Genomic DNA, 15,287 nt, shown 5'->3' with positions numbered 1-15,287 from the left:
GGGAGAGAATTTGTAGTTCAAAGCATCAATAATTACAGAGCAAAGTCATTAATTTCCCAGATGTACCCGGACCCCTCGCCCCTTCATTAAACGTGAAGTCATGGGCGATTTGGGTTTGGGAGCACGGGATATAAGGGCAGCAGGCGTTCCTGAGCAGAGACGTGTTTGTTTTCAGCCGCCGTGAGCTTCCAGCGGCTATAAAAGACAGAGATGTTATTCAAGGTGGGGAATTTCCCCCAAAAGTACTCGAGGGTCACATGGAGGGTTTATGTGGACACTGAACTTTCAAGTCATCTCCCACCGGTGGGACCAGCACTCGACACGGCTAGAAAACGATCCTCACAACACATCCTGTGATTATACTTCAGCAACAGAGGAGGCCGTGACCCCTGCCCTCCGGGATGGTGGAGAGGCTCGAGGCGGAGGCACGTGACCACCCAGGATTAGCCAATCGGCTGTCAACACTGTCATGTGCATTTTTCCCAGAATACCCTTCACAACAATAAAGATCTTTCTGCTACAGACAGCCTCCTTGTTGAAGGTGCCTTTTATCTTTTTATCTATGTTTTTTACTGCAGACTCCATGGAGCACAACCAGCAGCATCTCGGGCAAATGAACGAGAGGCAGAGGAAGAGGCACGTCTTCCAGATCACCTTTGGGGTTATTCCTGAAATAAACGCTTGTCAGTAAGCCTCCCGGTCCAGACCCCCAACGCCGCAGGAAAAGAAGCTATTCTGCTCCCGCTCTGCATTCCAGGCGCTAAAGACCAGCGTACAAACAAGCACACTATCCATATCCAGGCAGCCGTGCTCTCAAATCCTCGTGTAACCAGATTCGAGTGAAAAACATCACGCTAAACAGGTGCTTTTACCGCACAAATATCATTGGGAGGAAAAATTAAATCACTCCCGGCACCTGAACACGCTCGGAATTCTGGGAAACGGCTCAAGCTCTTGTCAGAGAGGGTGAGGAGACAGATGTCGTCCCTCTAATCCATGGACCCACCCCAAAAACAGAAATGGGGGGGGTCCACAGGAACGTGTTTGGTGCTCGTTTCCATTATAATTCCTTTTGATTGTGCCGGAATTGAATTCCTTCCACAGGTGCCATGGAAATCATGCCCAACAAGATCCACTTCTGAAAAGAAAGAGTCTGCTAACTCGCCTCTAGGGGGCAGTAAATTAGGTCTGGATCGGAGCCCTGGCCTAATGACGGCAAAAGGTCCACGTCATGTTAATGGTTAATGGGGTAATCAGAGCGAATCTAGTGTCCCTCACTGACAATCCTGGGGTCGGGGGGGTGTGTGCATGAGGTGCGGGTGGGGGGGGGGGGGCTATTCTAGAACATTCCTTCGGGCTGAGCTGACTGGCTCTGACACATGGTAACAATTAGAGACAGTGTTGCAGAGGGCGAGAGAGAGCGAGAGAGACAGAAAATGCTGGCTCTGTCAATCCTCTCGGCCCCCAGTAAAGGGAGAGCAGCTGTGCAGCTGCAGCTGGGGTACTGGGGGGGGGGGGGTTGTCATTCACAAAAACGAGAAACACATTCCCTCAGCCTCCGAACAGCAATACGCACAGATCATTCTGTGGCACCTGGAGCCCACGGTGACATTTCAGCCTGCCGGGGACGTACCAGCAAGACGCCGTTGAAAGCTTAGACGACACAGACCCAGTCTGAAGCAAGCCAGACGCAGCTATTAGCGGGCCCAGACAGACCATCGAGTCCGACCTCAGCCACAGGCCCGGCGGAATAGCTGTTAGGGGACACCCCGGGAGGCTGGCAGCGCCCTGAAGGGCGCCGGACACGGCGGGAAGCCAGCTGACATTAATTCCCGCGAGCTGTTGTCCTCGTCATCGCGGGCAGAATCTCCCACGGTAAATCCTCCAGGGGCAATGGTATCAGAGTTTGATATTGAGGGAAATGCAGCTTAATTTAATTTAATTTAATTTAAAGGCAAAGGTATATTTACAGGAGGGACAAATGAAGCCAAGTTAAATATTGGGGGGTACATATCCCCCCACGCCCCGGTTCCTACACCCCTGGCCACATGTTCCTCCATCACCATCATGTAATTACATGTGAGCACATGACCCAGTAACGGTTCTCCAAGGAGGTGGGCTGACGGCCATCGCAATGCTGCCTCCCCCCCCCAACCCCACTGACCTCTCTGTTTGACCCCTCAGTCAGAAAATGCACCCCCCACTCCCTTGACCTCGCCCCCTCATTGCTACATTGGGGGGTGTCAGCTATTTTAAGCACCTGTCACTGGAGTCCGTCCAGAGCCCAGAGAGCAGTTGCTGTCCCATCAGTCACTCCTTCAAAGGCCCGAGGGAAGTATGTCCAAATCAGCTGTGACCCCCCCCCCCCCAACCCAAACCCTCAGGTGCCCCCCTCTCCCCCACTTCCACCCCAGATTTTAATATCGGGTCTGCCCTTAAACAGCAGGCACATTTCCAAAGAGGGGGGGGGGCAGGTGATTTCATGAAGACTGTATGAGTCATAGACACCCGGTGTGTGCATGTGCGTGAGTGTGTGTGCGCGAGTGTGTGTGCATGCCCATGCTTCCTTACACGCACACATGTGACTGCCATTTGATACGCACTGCTCGGGGGAATGATTTCCTGGAGGAGACCCAGCCAGTGACAGTGGTCCCAAACCCTGAGAATCACTTCCTTTGGAGGGGGGCTGGGGGGGTCCTGCGGGTTTTCCAGGACTAATGATACCTTAACCCCGATACGCACATTGAGAAATCTGCCACTGCTAACCTTCTGGAAAGCTCTGCCTCATACACAAAGTCATTCTAAAAACAGGGCTCGCTTACTCGTTTTCCGTCCATCTAGTTGTTTTCCTTGATAATTGCGTGTGCTGGGGGGGGGGCATGGTTATCAGCTTACCAGAGGGAATTACTACATATGTACTCATGCCATTTCCCATTAATGGCCAAGCTCATAAACCGCACCTTAACGCAGGTATGGTACATGGAAGAGGACGTCTGGCCTGCTGAATTTCAAGCAAATTAAGCCATTAGCTCTCAGGATATTAACCGAATATTAAACGTTAGCAAGAGCGGCTGTCCATCATGCCCCGGGTGACCTCAGCGAAACTTTCCGCTCGATCTGTCAGGATCCACCGGCAGATCGCAGTCTGGACTGCTCTCATTTTTTGGGCCAAATCATCTCCTTTCGCTGAACTGTAAATTGTTACACAGGAGGAATAAATCAGACAAACTGTGTAAAATTATAACGCTGGGGAAGCCGTTAACTGTTAAATCTAGATGTACGGTTTTTAATGGATCAGTGGTTCTCTTGCCGAGCCGCTAAAAGTGATAAATTAAGAACTCGATTTCAAAACGAGTTACAAGTTCCACCGATTACGATTAACCCGCTGTCCTTATCTGTCATAACTATGCGAAATAAACTAAACGTGTGAACGTGCGACCTTCGCGCGTCTGCGCATGTGCAAAAAGGCACAGCTGCGTCTCAGATCTCTGGATTTCATACATAATACGGCCCATTTACAGCATTAGGAACAAATGCATCCCTTTCCAAAGCAGCCGGCGGTCCTGAATGGCCTGGTCATTCTGGAACCCGCCCACGTGCGTTTGTCACCAAGCTAAATGCAATATATGGTCCAGAAAGAGTTGAATACCCTACTGAGTAAAAGCAAGAAGTTAAGGTAAGGAGTGACAGACGGATGCGTTATCTCAGCAAGGGCCGGTTAAGATCCAACTCTCATGCATTTCTGTTATTTGCTTATTTAGAATGCAAAGGTAGCAGAACAGCGTACAGAAGGTCTATACGTAGAGTTTAGCATATTCCATCAACATGGGAAATCAGTCGGAAATCAAAAAATCTCCTCAGAACCACACGATTAGAAATTAGTCGCACTGAATTTTTATGAGTTATTGTGGACATTTCGTAAGATTTGTGTGAAATAAAGTGATTTGGTTCCTGTCTACATACTAACTTGCCCCATTGAGAAGGAAACGGTATTACACGATATTCACATAATTTTTTTTCGCAGACCAACCCCCCTCCCCTAAAGTAGTAACGGAGATTAGTCTCACGCACGTCTGCACACACATGTGCAGGGACTCACACAGCAATCACCCTCGTGTCATTTCTTTGGACTTACAAGGTTCTTAATAACAAATGCATAAAAATCCCGTTTAGCGAGAATTCTAAAGCGGTTTGTGTGCGTGCATGGGGAAGCCTCGTTAAAAACACATTTTCAATAAGTAGAGTAAGACATTTTCTAGTTTAACTAAGATCGTGTAGACACTAGGACGTAAACCAGATGTATGTACTCATCTCCATAAAAAAATACAACTGATGACTGTTTAGCAATTTCAGTTTAGTTGGAGGGATTATGTTAAGTTACAAATCAAAACCTTCTTAAATAAGGTCTGACGTTTTCCACTGTCTGCAGATTTTCACTCTAACAAAACGTTGTGTGCGCTCTTCTGCCTGCATACTCATTGACCCAGTGAAGAAATTCATAAAGCTGAAACTTTACTCATCCATATTCAGTATTAGTCTACAGTACACTGAATGAATCTGCACAATTATAAAAAATAATTTATTTCAAAGTAATCTTTAAGCTTAAATAAATGTATAGGCATATCAATCGCTTCTTTTCTAATAATAATTCAATTTACTAAATTAACTCTAACATTTGTATGAAACCTCTGTAAAACAAGGGTCGGCATCCCCTCAGCGTTAAAATCCGACTCAAATACGCCCTCTAACAGGCTCCCGGGAAACTCAACAAACCAATATGTCAACTTGGTCCCGCGCACAAAGTGAAAACTGCACAGACACTGGGCAAAGTAACCGCGTCTTACCTATAGATACCAGCTTGATATGCTCTCTGTCCAAGAACTCCAGGGCTACCGATACATTTTCCAGCTTCATCTGCCTGAAGTTGGGTCTCGCGTGGTACTTTCTGTACATTTTCTTTTGGCTCAAAACCTCCAGTAAACCGATCAGTTTGAGGCCATCGCTGAGGTCTTTCTGGAGGTCGTTGATCCTCTTGTTGATGCATTTGAGGTGCTCGTTGCACCACCTGGTAAATGTGTTCTGCTGGATCTTCTTCCACGGCGCATCCTCGGCCAGGTCCTTCTCCGTGGCGGGCATCTCCTCTTCCTGATCTTCGCCGTTATCGGTGCCCTGGTAGTACTGAGGCAGCTGCTGCTGGTCGTAGTACGTGTTATTGCTCATCATGTTTTTCGCTTTCCCCGGTGGCCCTTTTTATACTGCAATCACTGAGGCCAGTGTGAGAAATCTAACGTATGCAGGGTGGGGGGAGTGGGGGTTTGTTAAAAAAAAGGGAAAAGTTTTGCAGGGCAGTGCCAGGAGCGCACAGCCGCGGTGAGAAGTTCAAAACTTGCAAGAAGTTAAAAAAAGGAGAGAGCGCTCTCTTCGGGTCTACTTGTTAGGATGACCGGGCTTGTCAATCCGAGCATTTATCTCAGTCGGCCGGTGAATGAAAAGAAACCGACTTTCTTGTCCAGGGCTGCGGCTCCCGTCCTCCAGCTTTTAATTGGCAACGCAACGAGAAATTTGGCAGCTGCTTCTTAGGAGGCAGATGGATTTGCGGGGCAAGGATGCACTTTCAGAAAAGTAAAGTTAACGTAAACTAGCGCTGCGCTGGAGATGCCGTAGGTAGCGGCGTTTGAGAAGCTTGTGCGACTAAATGAAGCGAAAGGCAGGACAGGGGTTTAAAAGGATCCGAGACCCTCAAGCCCACGTCAGTAGCATGGATTCCCTGGAATGCCCCTGTCATGACCATATACAACTAAAGGATGAGTATTTCCTAATCCTACGGTGATAATAAAGCGCCACAGGATTGGTCACTAAGGATAACGGGGACAGCGATTGGATGGACCCCCCCGCACCGTTGTGACAGCTATATTTTTAGGCGCACCAAATTGGGGTTGGGGGGCGTCCGGAGCTCCTCGCTTGTTGTAAGTGTGTAAGTGACTGGGCTCCGGGACGCTTAACAATTGAACCAGGAAAAGAAAATGACGCGATCGCGTCAGTTAGTTTGTGCAACCTACATGGACTTTAGTAAAATTCATATTATTATTTTTTCCCAGCGCAAGGTCATGTATTAATAAATACGTGTAGAATGACAGTCCTTGCTTCAGAATGACGCATCCATAAACGATTAGGTCATACGTCGTCTTTGGACTCTGTTTATTAAACCGTGCCGTCCCGTAGTTATGTATCGCCCCACCTTGAAATATGCTTCCCAATAAACGAAAGTGCAGCGGTAAACAGCGCTGGTCGCGATGAGCTTTACCTCACCGCTCGGCAATTTCTGTGGGGGAATCGAGTCGCACATCCGCTCGTTACAAGGGCTGGACTCGAGTTTGATATGAAAAAAAAACGGCCTGTGGACTGAAAAAATATCTCAGTAGGCGTAATCATTCTTTTGTAATTGTGTAAGGAAACCGGTTTGTAACATTAATTTTTCACATTAAATTAACTTTTATGCTTTGTGTGTGGCGCTCATTTGAACACAAATATACAGCATAAACTCAGACTAATCAGATGGTAGGCTAAATTAAACCCACAGCTATGAATTTTTTACAAGATTCAGCTGGATCTTCTTTTGTGTACTCATGTATTTTCCCAAGGTATTATGGGGGGGAAAAGATGCATGATTGATGTGAGTGCGCAGCCTGTGACGTCACACATAGCATGTGCCGAAGGGAATCCAGCATCACCGCCGAACCTATTCAGTCTGACTCAGCAGAACCTTCGCGCAGCTTGTTGTGTGACTGCAGGCCCGTGACCTGAGCAACATCAGTGTATAAATATGTAGTGAGAGTTCTTTAAATTCAGTACCATTGCAAGTTGAGTGGAAATAAACCGGGAATCATTATCTGCAGTTTGTCATGTCTTTAATAAAAAAAAAAAAAAAACCTTGTTTGTGAGCTACTGCATGTGTAGTTTCCGTTTGTCTGTGATAGCGCCATATAGTAATCCCACACCCACTCAGTTTGTGATCTCAGCAGTGCCCACCCCCCCCCCCCCCCCCCCCCCCTTTATAATCCCCATCGGGGAGGGAGACCCTTTGGCACAGGGGACATTACCACTAAATACACACACCCCCCAAGAGGACGCGGTCTAATCTAAGCGGCCTGTACAGAGTTGGTGATCTCACAAACAGAGGTGACGTGGCCCCAGAAAGAGAGGGTGATGCAGACCAGTGTGTGGCTCTTCTCAGTTTGGGACGGGGCTTCTACTATGACATATTAGAGAACTTTCTTGGAGGACACTCTATTTTCTATATATCTATGCAGAGTAATGTAACACGAATACCGGGAAATAGGTACGGCTTCAGAATCTACCAGTCTAGCTGAATCTCAGTATTGAAAGTTAACACAAAAAAATAATACTACTATATTACTATACTACTATTACTATAAAAAAATAATCTCAATGAATGAAAGTAACATTGAAGTTACATTTAAAAAATACAGCTTAAAAATTCCACAAGACCAGAAATGCCTCATTTTACTTTTTAAATCAATATTCATAATTTCTATCCAGTTAGTGAGCAAACATCAAAACGGTACTTCCCAAATATTAAAACTGGATGACTGTCATAACAAAAATTGAACTATGATAGTGTAATTGTAAAAAAAAAAAAATAGTAGAAATTTGTAATCATTATTAATATGTCTTAAGTCAGTTGAGTCATGCTAGGCAGTGGTTTGTATCTGCCTGTTAAATATCCGTTTTAGAAGCTTTTTAATGACAGGAAACTTGCCCAGCATATGTATTTCATCATGTAGATAATCCGCATGTGTTTACGTCATGCAACATTAACACATACGTGCTGTGTAGGGGTCATTCTATCCATTTCTGCAACTCTGGCCTTCTGATGCGTGTGTGATTAGCATCTGTCTGCATATACCGGCTTCGCACGAGCACATAGTCGTCGTGTGAAATGTTGGAGCTGACTGGGGAGCCAGAACCTAAAGACTGTATGAGGAGAGTATCAAGCCCCCTCCCCCAGCGTGACGAGGAGGTGTGAGGTGATAGTGTATAATTCAATACCCCAATTTTAACAGTGAGAGTAAAATTAGGACGCGAGATCACAGTTAAATATAATGTAACTATATGTAGGTTAACAGCAGCATCGCCGCTAAGATAGATTTTTCAGTCACAAGTAAAACGCGACGGAGAAGGGAACAGAGTAATGATAAATATTTTATTTTTATTTCCAAATCTTGTACAAAATATACAGGCTGTTTACCAAAATACTCACAATTCGTTCGAAAACAACCAAGCCCATCAGGGAAAAAAAGCCAAGTGTGTTAGGTCAGGATGTGTACAAATATATTAGAAAACGCTTTACAGTACAATTCTGTTGCTATATTACAGAGACAGAGAGACAGACAGGCGTACATCAGCTTTTCTTACACTGGAATATCAGCGGTGCACACAGACGCAAACTAGTCAGTAGCAGAACTGAACAAACCGATTCATGTTTGACCTGTTGCTTTATACTGATCTAATGCTAATAGTTTTTGCCATTTAAACGATTTTTAAAAACACAGGAGTATATGTCTTTATCATTGTTTAAGGTACTAGAGGGGCAGAGAATAATACACATATTTAGGGTGATGTTTATCTATTTAAGTAAAGGAAGAATGAGTATCAATAATGGTATGACTGCAGTGCCGACAGACAGCCGGTGACAGCCAGTGACAGCCAGTCTGAGCACTAATCTAAGTATTTAACAGGTAGACACTGTATAATATTATTCCACATCACAGGATGATCAAATCCTGTTTCGATTCTGTAAGTAATGACAGGTGAGGAGTAAGTAGTCATAATCATGGCAGTTTTAGAATTCTACGTGATCCCTAAATACCCTTTAAATGTATTCTGAAACATTTCGTTTACGGGTAAAGAGGCAGACAGACTGAAAGGCGTGTAAGTATCAGAATCGACGGCGTTGCTCCGTGCCGAAGTCTGGATTCGTGGAAGAGGCTCATGCGATTTCTGAGGCCGCCAAACAAATCATGCACTTTGGCTAGTGACTAAATCTACTGCACTTTGCATGCAAAAACCCATCATCTACTGAAACTAACATGCACCACACGGCTGTTGATTATCGGAGTTTGTTCTCCTAGTTAAGCTGAAAACCTATAGTTAACCAATGTATATAAATGCATAAGTACAATTATAATCTCACTACTGCTTTTCATTGGGAAATATTCACTCTCTATTCACTTTAATATTGATAAGACACAGTCAATATAAGATTCACCCACTATTGACAATGCAATGTTTTAATTTAAGTATCCATTTATGGTCATTACAGTTTTCAGTTCACTCCTAATTCTATTTACAGTACATACAACACAAATATCATACTGAAATACAAAATATTTTATTTCTCACATGCATTGATCTATTGGAGAAAATTATTCAACATATTAAGATAAACAGAAATGCAAACACACCCTTTAATGGATCAAGGATAAAAGATACATTATATATATAATTTTTTTTTTCTGGGATGCCAGTTGATATTGCACGATTCCACAAAGCTTATGCACTATAAAAGGCAGCTGAAGATCAGGTGGTCACCTTACCCAGGCACAAAGCAATCACCATGGCATGAAATCTAACGGCAATGGGGCTGCAGCAGTATCTAAAGTCTCTTCATGCGGAAAAACTAAGAGATCGACAGAGGACATCTTCAGCTGTTAGCCTACGACCACATTAATCACACAGATCCCGAGTCTAATTCAGCGTAACGTAAAGCTTAGAGGCAGGCCAGACCTCTACGGAGCACACAACAAACGTTTCGCACTGTCCAAAACCACACACCCTTTTATCACGTGCCGAAAAGCCAAAAGAACAGGACAGGCAAGTTTTCACATTCGAAAGTGCTGGTATGATCCCAGCAAGAGCAGACTCATCGAAAAAGGAGTCGGATTTTATGAAATCTTTACCTGTGGAGAAGTGACTGATCCCATGTTTCTCCATAAGCCCTCCACACCCCTGCAACAAAATGTTACCAGCTTGTGCACAACTGCGCCTCTCTGTGACAATTAAAAAGCAAGTTTACACGCAAAAAGAACGGAGGAAATGACACAGATAATAGTCAAAATACATATATGCATACTTATACATGTTTATTTCAACTGAGAAGATTTTGATGTGAAAAAACCCGATGGCAAAATATCTGATTGTGAGGTTTAACCAAAATAAACTACAGCTCAAACTGTAGGCATGTTTCCTTATATATTGCACCTAAACAGCTACGATAATTATCCAGTAAACTGCCATGTTTGCAACGCACTGCATGCGAATGTGCAGTTCCAAGGCTGATAAATCACTGTAGGTTCACTGTATCAAATCATGTGTATCCAAGGGAGGTCTGGTGTTTATTAAAATGCAAGTTTTTAAAAAACAATGACAACAGTAATAGGACGACAGAAATTTGTTTATAATTATATTACACATAAATATATATATGTGTGTGTATTTGTAATAAGAGGAGCAATCTAGAAACAATATTCTAATATAAAGTCTACACGGTTGTTGTCAGTAGTGTAAATTGTGCTCAATAGGTGACAATAAAACTAAAAAATAGTAAATATACGATTAAACAGTGCCCACCAAATCATTCAAAACATATCTCTAAGTAGAGATTAAAAGAAGAGATTTGAAAAAAAGTTATTTCATGGAAAACTGCTGTTGCACCAAACTGCATTTCAAACTGCATTTCAAAAGTTGGACATATGGATTGCAAAACGCACTCAGCATTAATGCATACATGCATATCACAAAAAAGTCAGTTTATGTACAAAAACGCCACTCCACAGCCCAACCGGAGGAAATTCGATCTTCCTTCTTACCTTACGGACCATAGAGCAAAACTACATTCCACAATTTGGGCAAAAAAATAAATCAGTATAAAAATATATTTCATGACACACTAACTTGCTTCACCTAATCAAAATAAGAATAATATTAATAATTCAGAGAGATTATGGAATGTTATGTTCAAAATATTTGTGCCTTTTAATAATGGATTCTGGGTTAAGAACATCACGATTTGTCTGTTTCTTAAACTGCAGTTCGGTCCTCTCACAATAACCTGAATAAGGAAGTCTTTAAAATGAATTAAGCATGAACTCATTTCTTAAATAGATTGTTTGTCACAATAAGAATTATACATACGCACTCAGTGGTTGTTTTATTAAGCACACCCCCGGAGTACCAGGTGGGCCGTACTGCACATTACCATTGTTCTGAAGTATGTTTTTTGTTTTGTACTTGTGCAAAGCTAACTTCCTTTTAGCTTTGAAGCTAACTTCCTTTTAGCTCTGAAGCTAACTTCCTGTTCGCTTTAACATTTCTGGCCATTTTTCTCTGACCTCTTTCATTAATAAGGTGTGTTCAAGCACAGAAATGTCATTGACTGAATGTTTTATGCTCAGTGCACCATTCTCCGTAAACTCCGTGTATATCGCCAACAAGCATGCCACACGCAAGATCGCTTTGATCGTGTTTCTCAGCTGTTGTGATGCTTAGCGGCACAGTAACTGAACCTGCCACCCCTGTATGTGTGCTGTGTGCTGTCAGCTGCAGCCACGTGATTCTCTGTTTGAAGGATCAGCCTTTGTAAGTATGTGGAACAAATAAAGTGACTGCTGAGTGTCTTTATAAAGCTGTGAAGCTAAATCGTTATTATTACTATGGGTCCAGCAGCTGTTTCACTTCGGAGGGTAAAGCAATATCTGATAAATGGACCTTCTCCGGTGACTGTCCCACAGGCTTGTTCAGCTTTTTGTGCTTTGAACAGTGTTGCCCAATCTGGTCCTCAGGGATCCAGGGTTGGTCCATGTTTTTTTTGCTTCCGAGCTCCCTGTCAGACAGTCCACATTTTTGCTACCTTCCAGACAGTCCACATTTTTGCTCCCTCCTAGCTCCTTACCTGGAGCAAAAACTTGGACTGCCTGTGGGTTCCTGAGGACTGGATTGGGAAACACTGGATTGGGGTTTTGAAGCTTCACCCCACATGTTCAGTGATGGAAACCATCAAATATTTGGACACATAAGCGGCATGGGTACAGGTCAGTGCCACAATGTCAGTGAGTATAGTGTGCCCAAAACAACAGCATTGACTGCAAGAACGTTCTGAAAGCGGGCGCCTCCTACTGTTTCCAGAAAGTTCTCATACTGCATGTGGCCCATGAAGACGGAGAGGAACGGGGCCGTGTGCAATCGGGGATGTCAGTGACCACGCTGGCGTGGAGGGTCACAACCGCTGTTGGCGTGGTCACATTCTCAATCTGACAATGCACCCTAGCCTCCTCCTCCAAGCAGCCCTAGATGGACACACTCTCCCCAAGAAGGCCATGCTTGTCAGCGCCCCCTAATGCGTGCCAGGAGCTACACACACAGGAAGACCAGGCCGAAAGCCTAACCAAGGCCACAACCATCTCCGAAAGCAGCGTTTATGCAATAAAGTAAATTCTTTTCTTCTTTTTTTTTTTTTACCAAAATTGTACAGGACATGCTATAAGAGAACAAGAAGCAAGAGGATAATGTAACAGAAAACAATGAAACCTGATATTCATGAAGCCTCATTCAATATTGAAATGATAAAGTATTCAAATATTTAAAAAATACTTAGAATTTAAGAACAACATTATTCATATTAATGGATCATACATTATTCTCATACTGACAGGGTATGTATTTTCATCCCAAGACAATGCGCTCTTTCCTTAAAGCACGGCAGGTTTACAGCTGAGTCCGTAAAATATCCCAACCTGACATCTTCCAGCACACTTAGCTCCTCCGCGCCTTCTTCGAATCCTTACACGACTGCGCAAATTTAACAGGCAATTGGACTGAGAAAAGAAAAACAAAACTAAAGTTCAGGCTGCCTCTGCTCAACGGGGAATAAATCAATCAATAAACAGGTTAGTTGATGCACCCAGGTGAGCTGCAGGTGGTGTGGAGTTTACGCAGGTCCGCCGTCTTGTCAACGCACCAATGAGGGACCATCTAGGGGGGGACTGAACAGCTACCGGTGAGTGCATTTGATTGCTGGGAGGGGGGAATGGGGGGGGGGACGGGACACGTACAACGATATCAATGGCTCTATGGGTCCGTGCACTTCACCCTCCCACCAGAATCTTATGCCTGTATGCTACGCTAGTCAATAAGCAGTAACATCATACATCCAACCCCATTTTACCCAGAATCCTCCTGGGTCATTCAGAATGGAGACCTGGTGGCAGCATGGTGGTTAATGTGTCCCAGTCCCTTCTTTGATGCCCCCCCCCCCCTCGAAAGAGGAGGCTGAAGCTGCAGGTGCGATGGGATGGGGCTCGTCGTGAGGCGAGCAGGGGCTTGGGGGGAAGAGTGTGCTGCCTAGGTGGCACAATCGCTACCGTCATGGGTCCTCAGGAGACAGCTCTGCACAAACTGGGCACAATCAGCAAGGCAGCTGCTGCCACAGCGACCACCAGTACCGAGTTCCATCCTCCTTCGCTCCCCTAAGGACGGCAGGAGGGGGGGGACAGGGGTCAGGGGTCATCAACTCGCATGCTGAAATACATATACTGGACGCGAACGACGCGAGTGCATACGTACGGACACATAGACACCACAATGGCACACACACACACACACGTGTGTGCACTTCCACATGCAAACGGTTGTACGCATTGACATGCGGCCTCTCACACACACACACACACACACACACACGTACGTCACTGAAAGACAGACGGACTTTGCTGCAGTTCACTAATAGAAACTAACACATGCAGTAAACATACACAAACCCACGACTGTGTCCTAGGGTCTAGAAGCTTCAGAGGACATATTAGACTGGAAAGATCTGAGTGTGTGTGTGTGTCAGTATAATAGTGTCAACAAGATGCTGACCACCGGAGAATCACATCTGTCCGCAATAATGACGGCTTCTCACTCTGGACGTGTATAAACTGCATGCAAATATAAGGTATACAAATACAAATTTATACACATCTCATTTTCTGTCTCTTTGCATTTCCTCTAAAAGACCTCTGCTGCTCCATTTCTTTTCCAAGAGATGTAAGACCTGCTCTGACCTGAAGGCACAGAAAAACACAGCCCAAAGTCACGTGTCTGTGGGTTATTAACTGGAGCCAGGCCCTGTTCCCTAACTCAACTAACAGTTAGCAGACAGTCCAGAAAAGCTACAGACTGTCCCGGACCCAGGGGCTCAGCATGGGGGGTCCCTGATGTTCGTGGGAGTTTTACTTACACAAAAATGTTCTGAGGGAAGAACAAAAAATTATTGGTTCAGAGAGATAACCAATTAGATTGTAGAGGAGGGTGGACCAAGACGTCTGATTGGTTGGTCCCACCTCCGCTAGTTCCTTGGACATACCTCCACCACAATCTGATTGGATTTTTTCATTTTTTATTCTGCCCTCAGAACATTTTTGTGTAAGTAACGTAAGTAATGAGCGTCCCTGCTCTGGTGGAGGAATTACTCTCGCTTTCACCCGCCACGGCAGGAAATGCTTCTTCTCTGGGCTGAGCAGCGGCTTGGACACCACTTTGTCTTCAGCCATTTTGGCCCAGACAGGGATCTTCATGATGCCCAGGAGGGCTCTGAATCGTTGACACATCGCTGGCTATGTTTACCTCAATAACGCCATCGGAGCAGCGATGAAACGGCTCCCGTCACCACTACGAATCTCACGTTTGGAAGTTTTGCGTCTTCCCACGGAATGAAGGATGCAGAATAGGCTCATTTATTTCTTTTGACCCTGTTAGGGATGTATCCAGGCCTGCTATCTTTTGTTTATGATGAAATTTGAGTGACTAACAGGATCCCCCCCCCCCCCCCGCCCCACCCCACACAGGCCATCCAGTGTCAGATACACATTTCAGTGCTGCTGTGGGGATGGATGGCACATGAGTGGAATATGAGTCCTTGTTGCCACACAAGGCTGCGAAGTCTCTACTGCTAAGGGTGATGGCAGGGAGTGCAGCGGTAGGGCGTGGGGGGGTACGGGGGGGGGCATGGGCTTTCCCACATTCCCTTTTTGCACTCACACCTGCACCAGCCTTCAAGCTGGCAGGACACAACAGGCATAACTCTCTCCGTGTCGTCAGTTGCCCACATTGATAGTTTTTTTTTTATTAAAAAATTTTTTTTTTTTGGGTGGGTGGGGGTCACTTTTTCTGTTACAAAAATTCTGTTGATGCACCTTGTTTAATCCAAAAATATCAAACCGGAAGGC

At 44.8% G+C, this 15,287-nt stretch overlaps 2 protein-coding genes across 8 annotated transcripts in view; both read right to left on the bottom strand.

Annotated features, from left to right (window-relative positions):
- flncb (filamin C, gamma b (actin binding protein 280)) overlaps positions 1-5,747 on the bottom strand; it is a 48,714-nt gene extending 42,967 nt beyond the window's left edge. The window contains 1 exon segment of the mRNA XM_049007445.1: positions 4,845-5,747. Within this exon segment, the coding sequence (XP_048863402.1) occupies positions 4,845-5,223 (379 nt within the window). The 5' untranslated portion in view covers positions 5,224-5,747.
- A 2,458-nt stretch (positions 5,748-8,205) lies between these two features.
- Positions 8,206-15,287, bottom strand: part of LOC125738932 (coiled-coil domain-containing protein 136) — a 31,889-nt gene continuing 24,807 nt past the window's right edge. For 6 of the 7 annotated variants that reach the window (XM_049008469.1, XM_049008467.1, XM_049008463.1 and 3 more), the window contains one exon: positions 8,206-13,544. In XM_049008469.1, coding sequence (XP_048864426.1) covers positions 13,452-13,544 — 93 coding nt within the window. In that variant the 3' untranslated portion in view covers positions 8,206-13,451. The remainder of the gene's footprint in view (positions 13,545-15,287) is intronic. The other variant, XR_007396935.1, reaches the window with a different exon arrangement.

Source organism: Brienomyrus brachyistius, chromosome 3 (genome assembly GCF_023856365.1).
Source record: "Brienomyrus brachyistius isolate T26 chromosome 3, BBRACH_0.4, whole genome shotgun sequence".
In the NCBI taxonomy this organism is placed as follows: Eukaryota; Metazoa; Chordata; class Actinopteri; order Osteoglossiformes; family Mormyridae; genus Brienomyrus; species Brienomyrus brachyistius.
The sequence above is the reverse complement of the archived record's forward strand: the minus strand, read 5'-3'. Positions and strand labels throughout refer to the sequence as shown.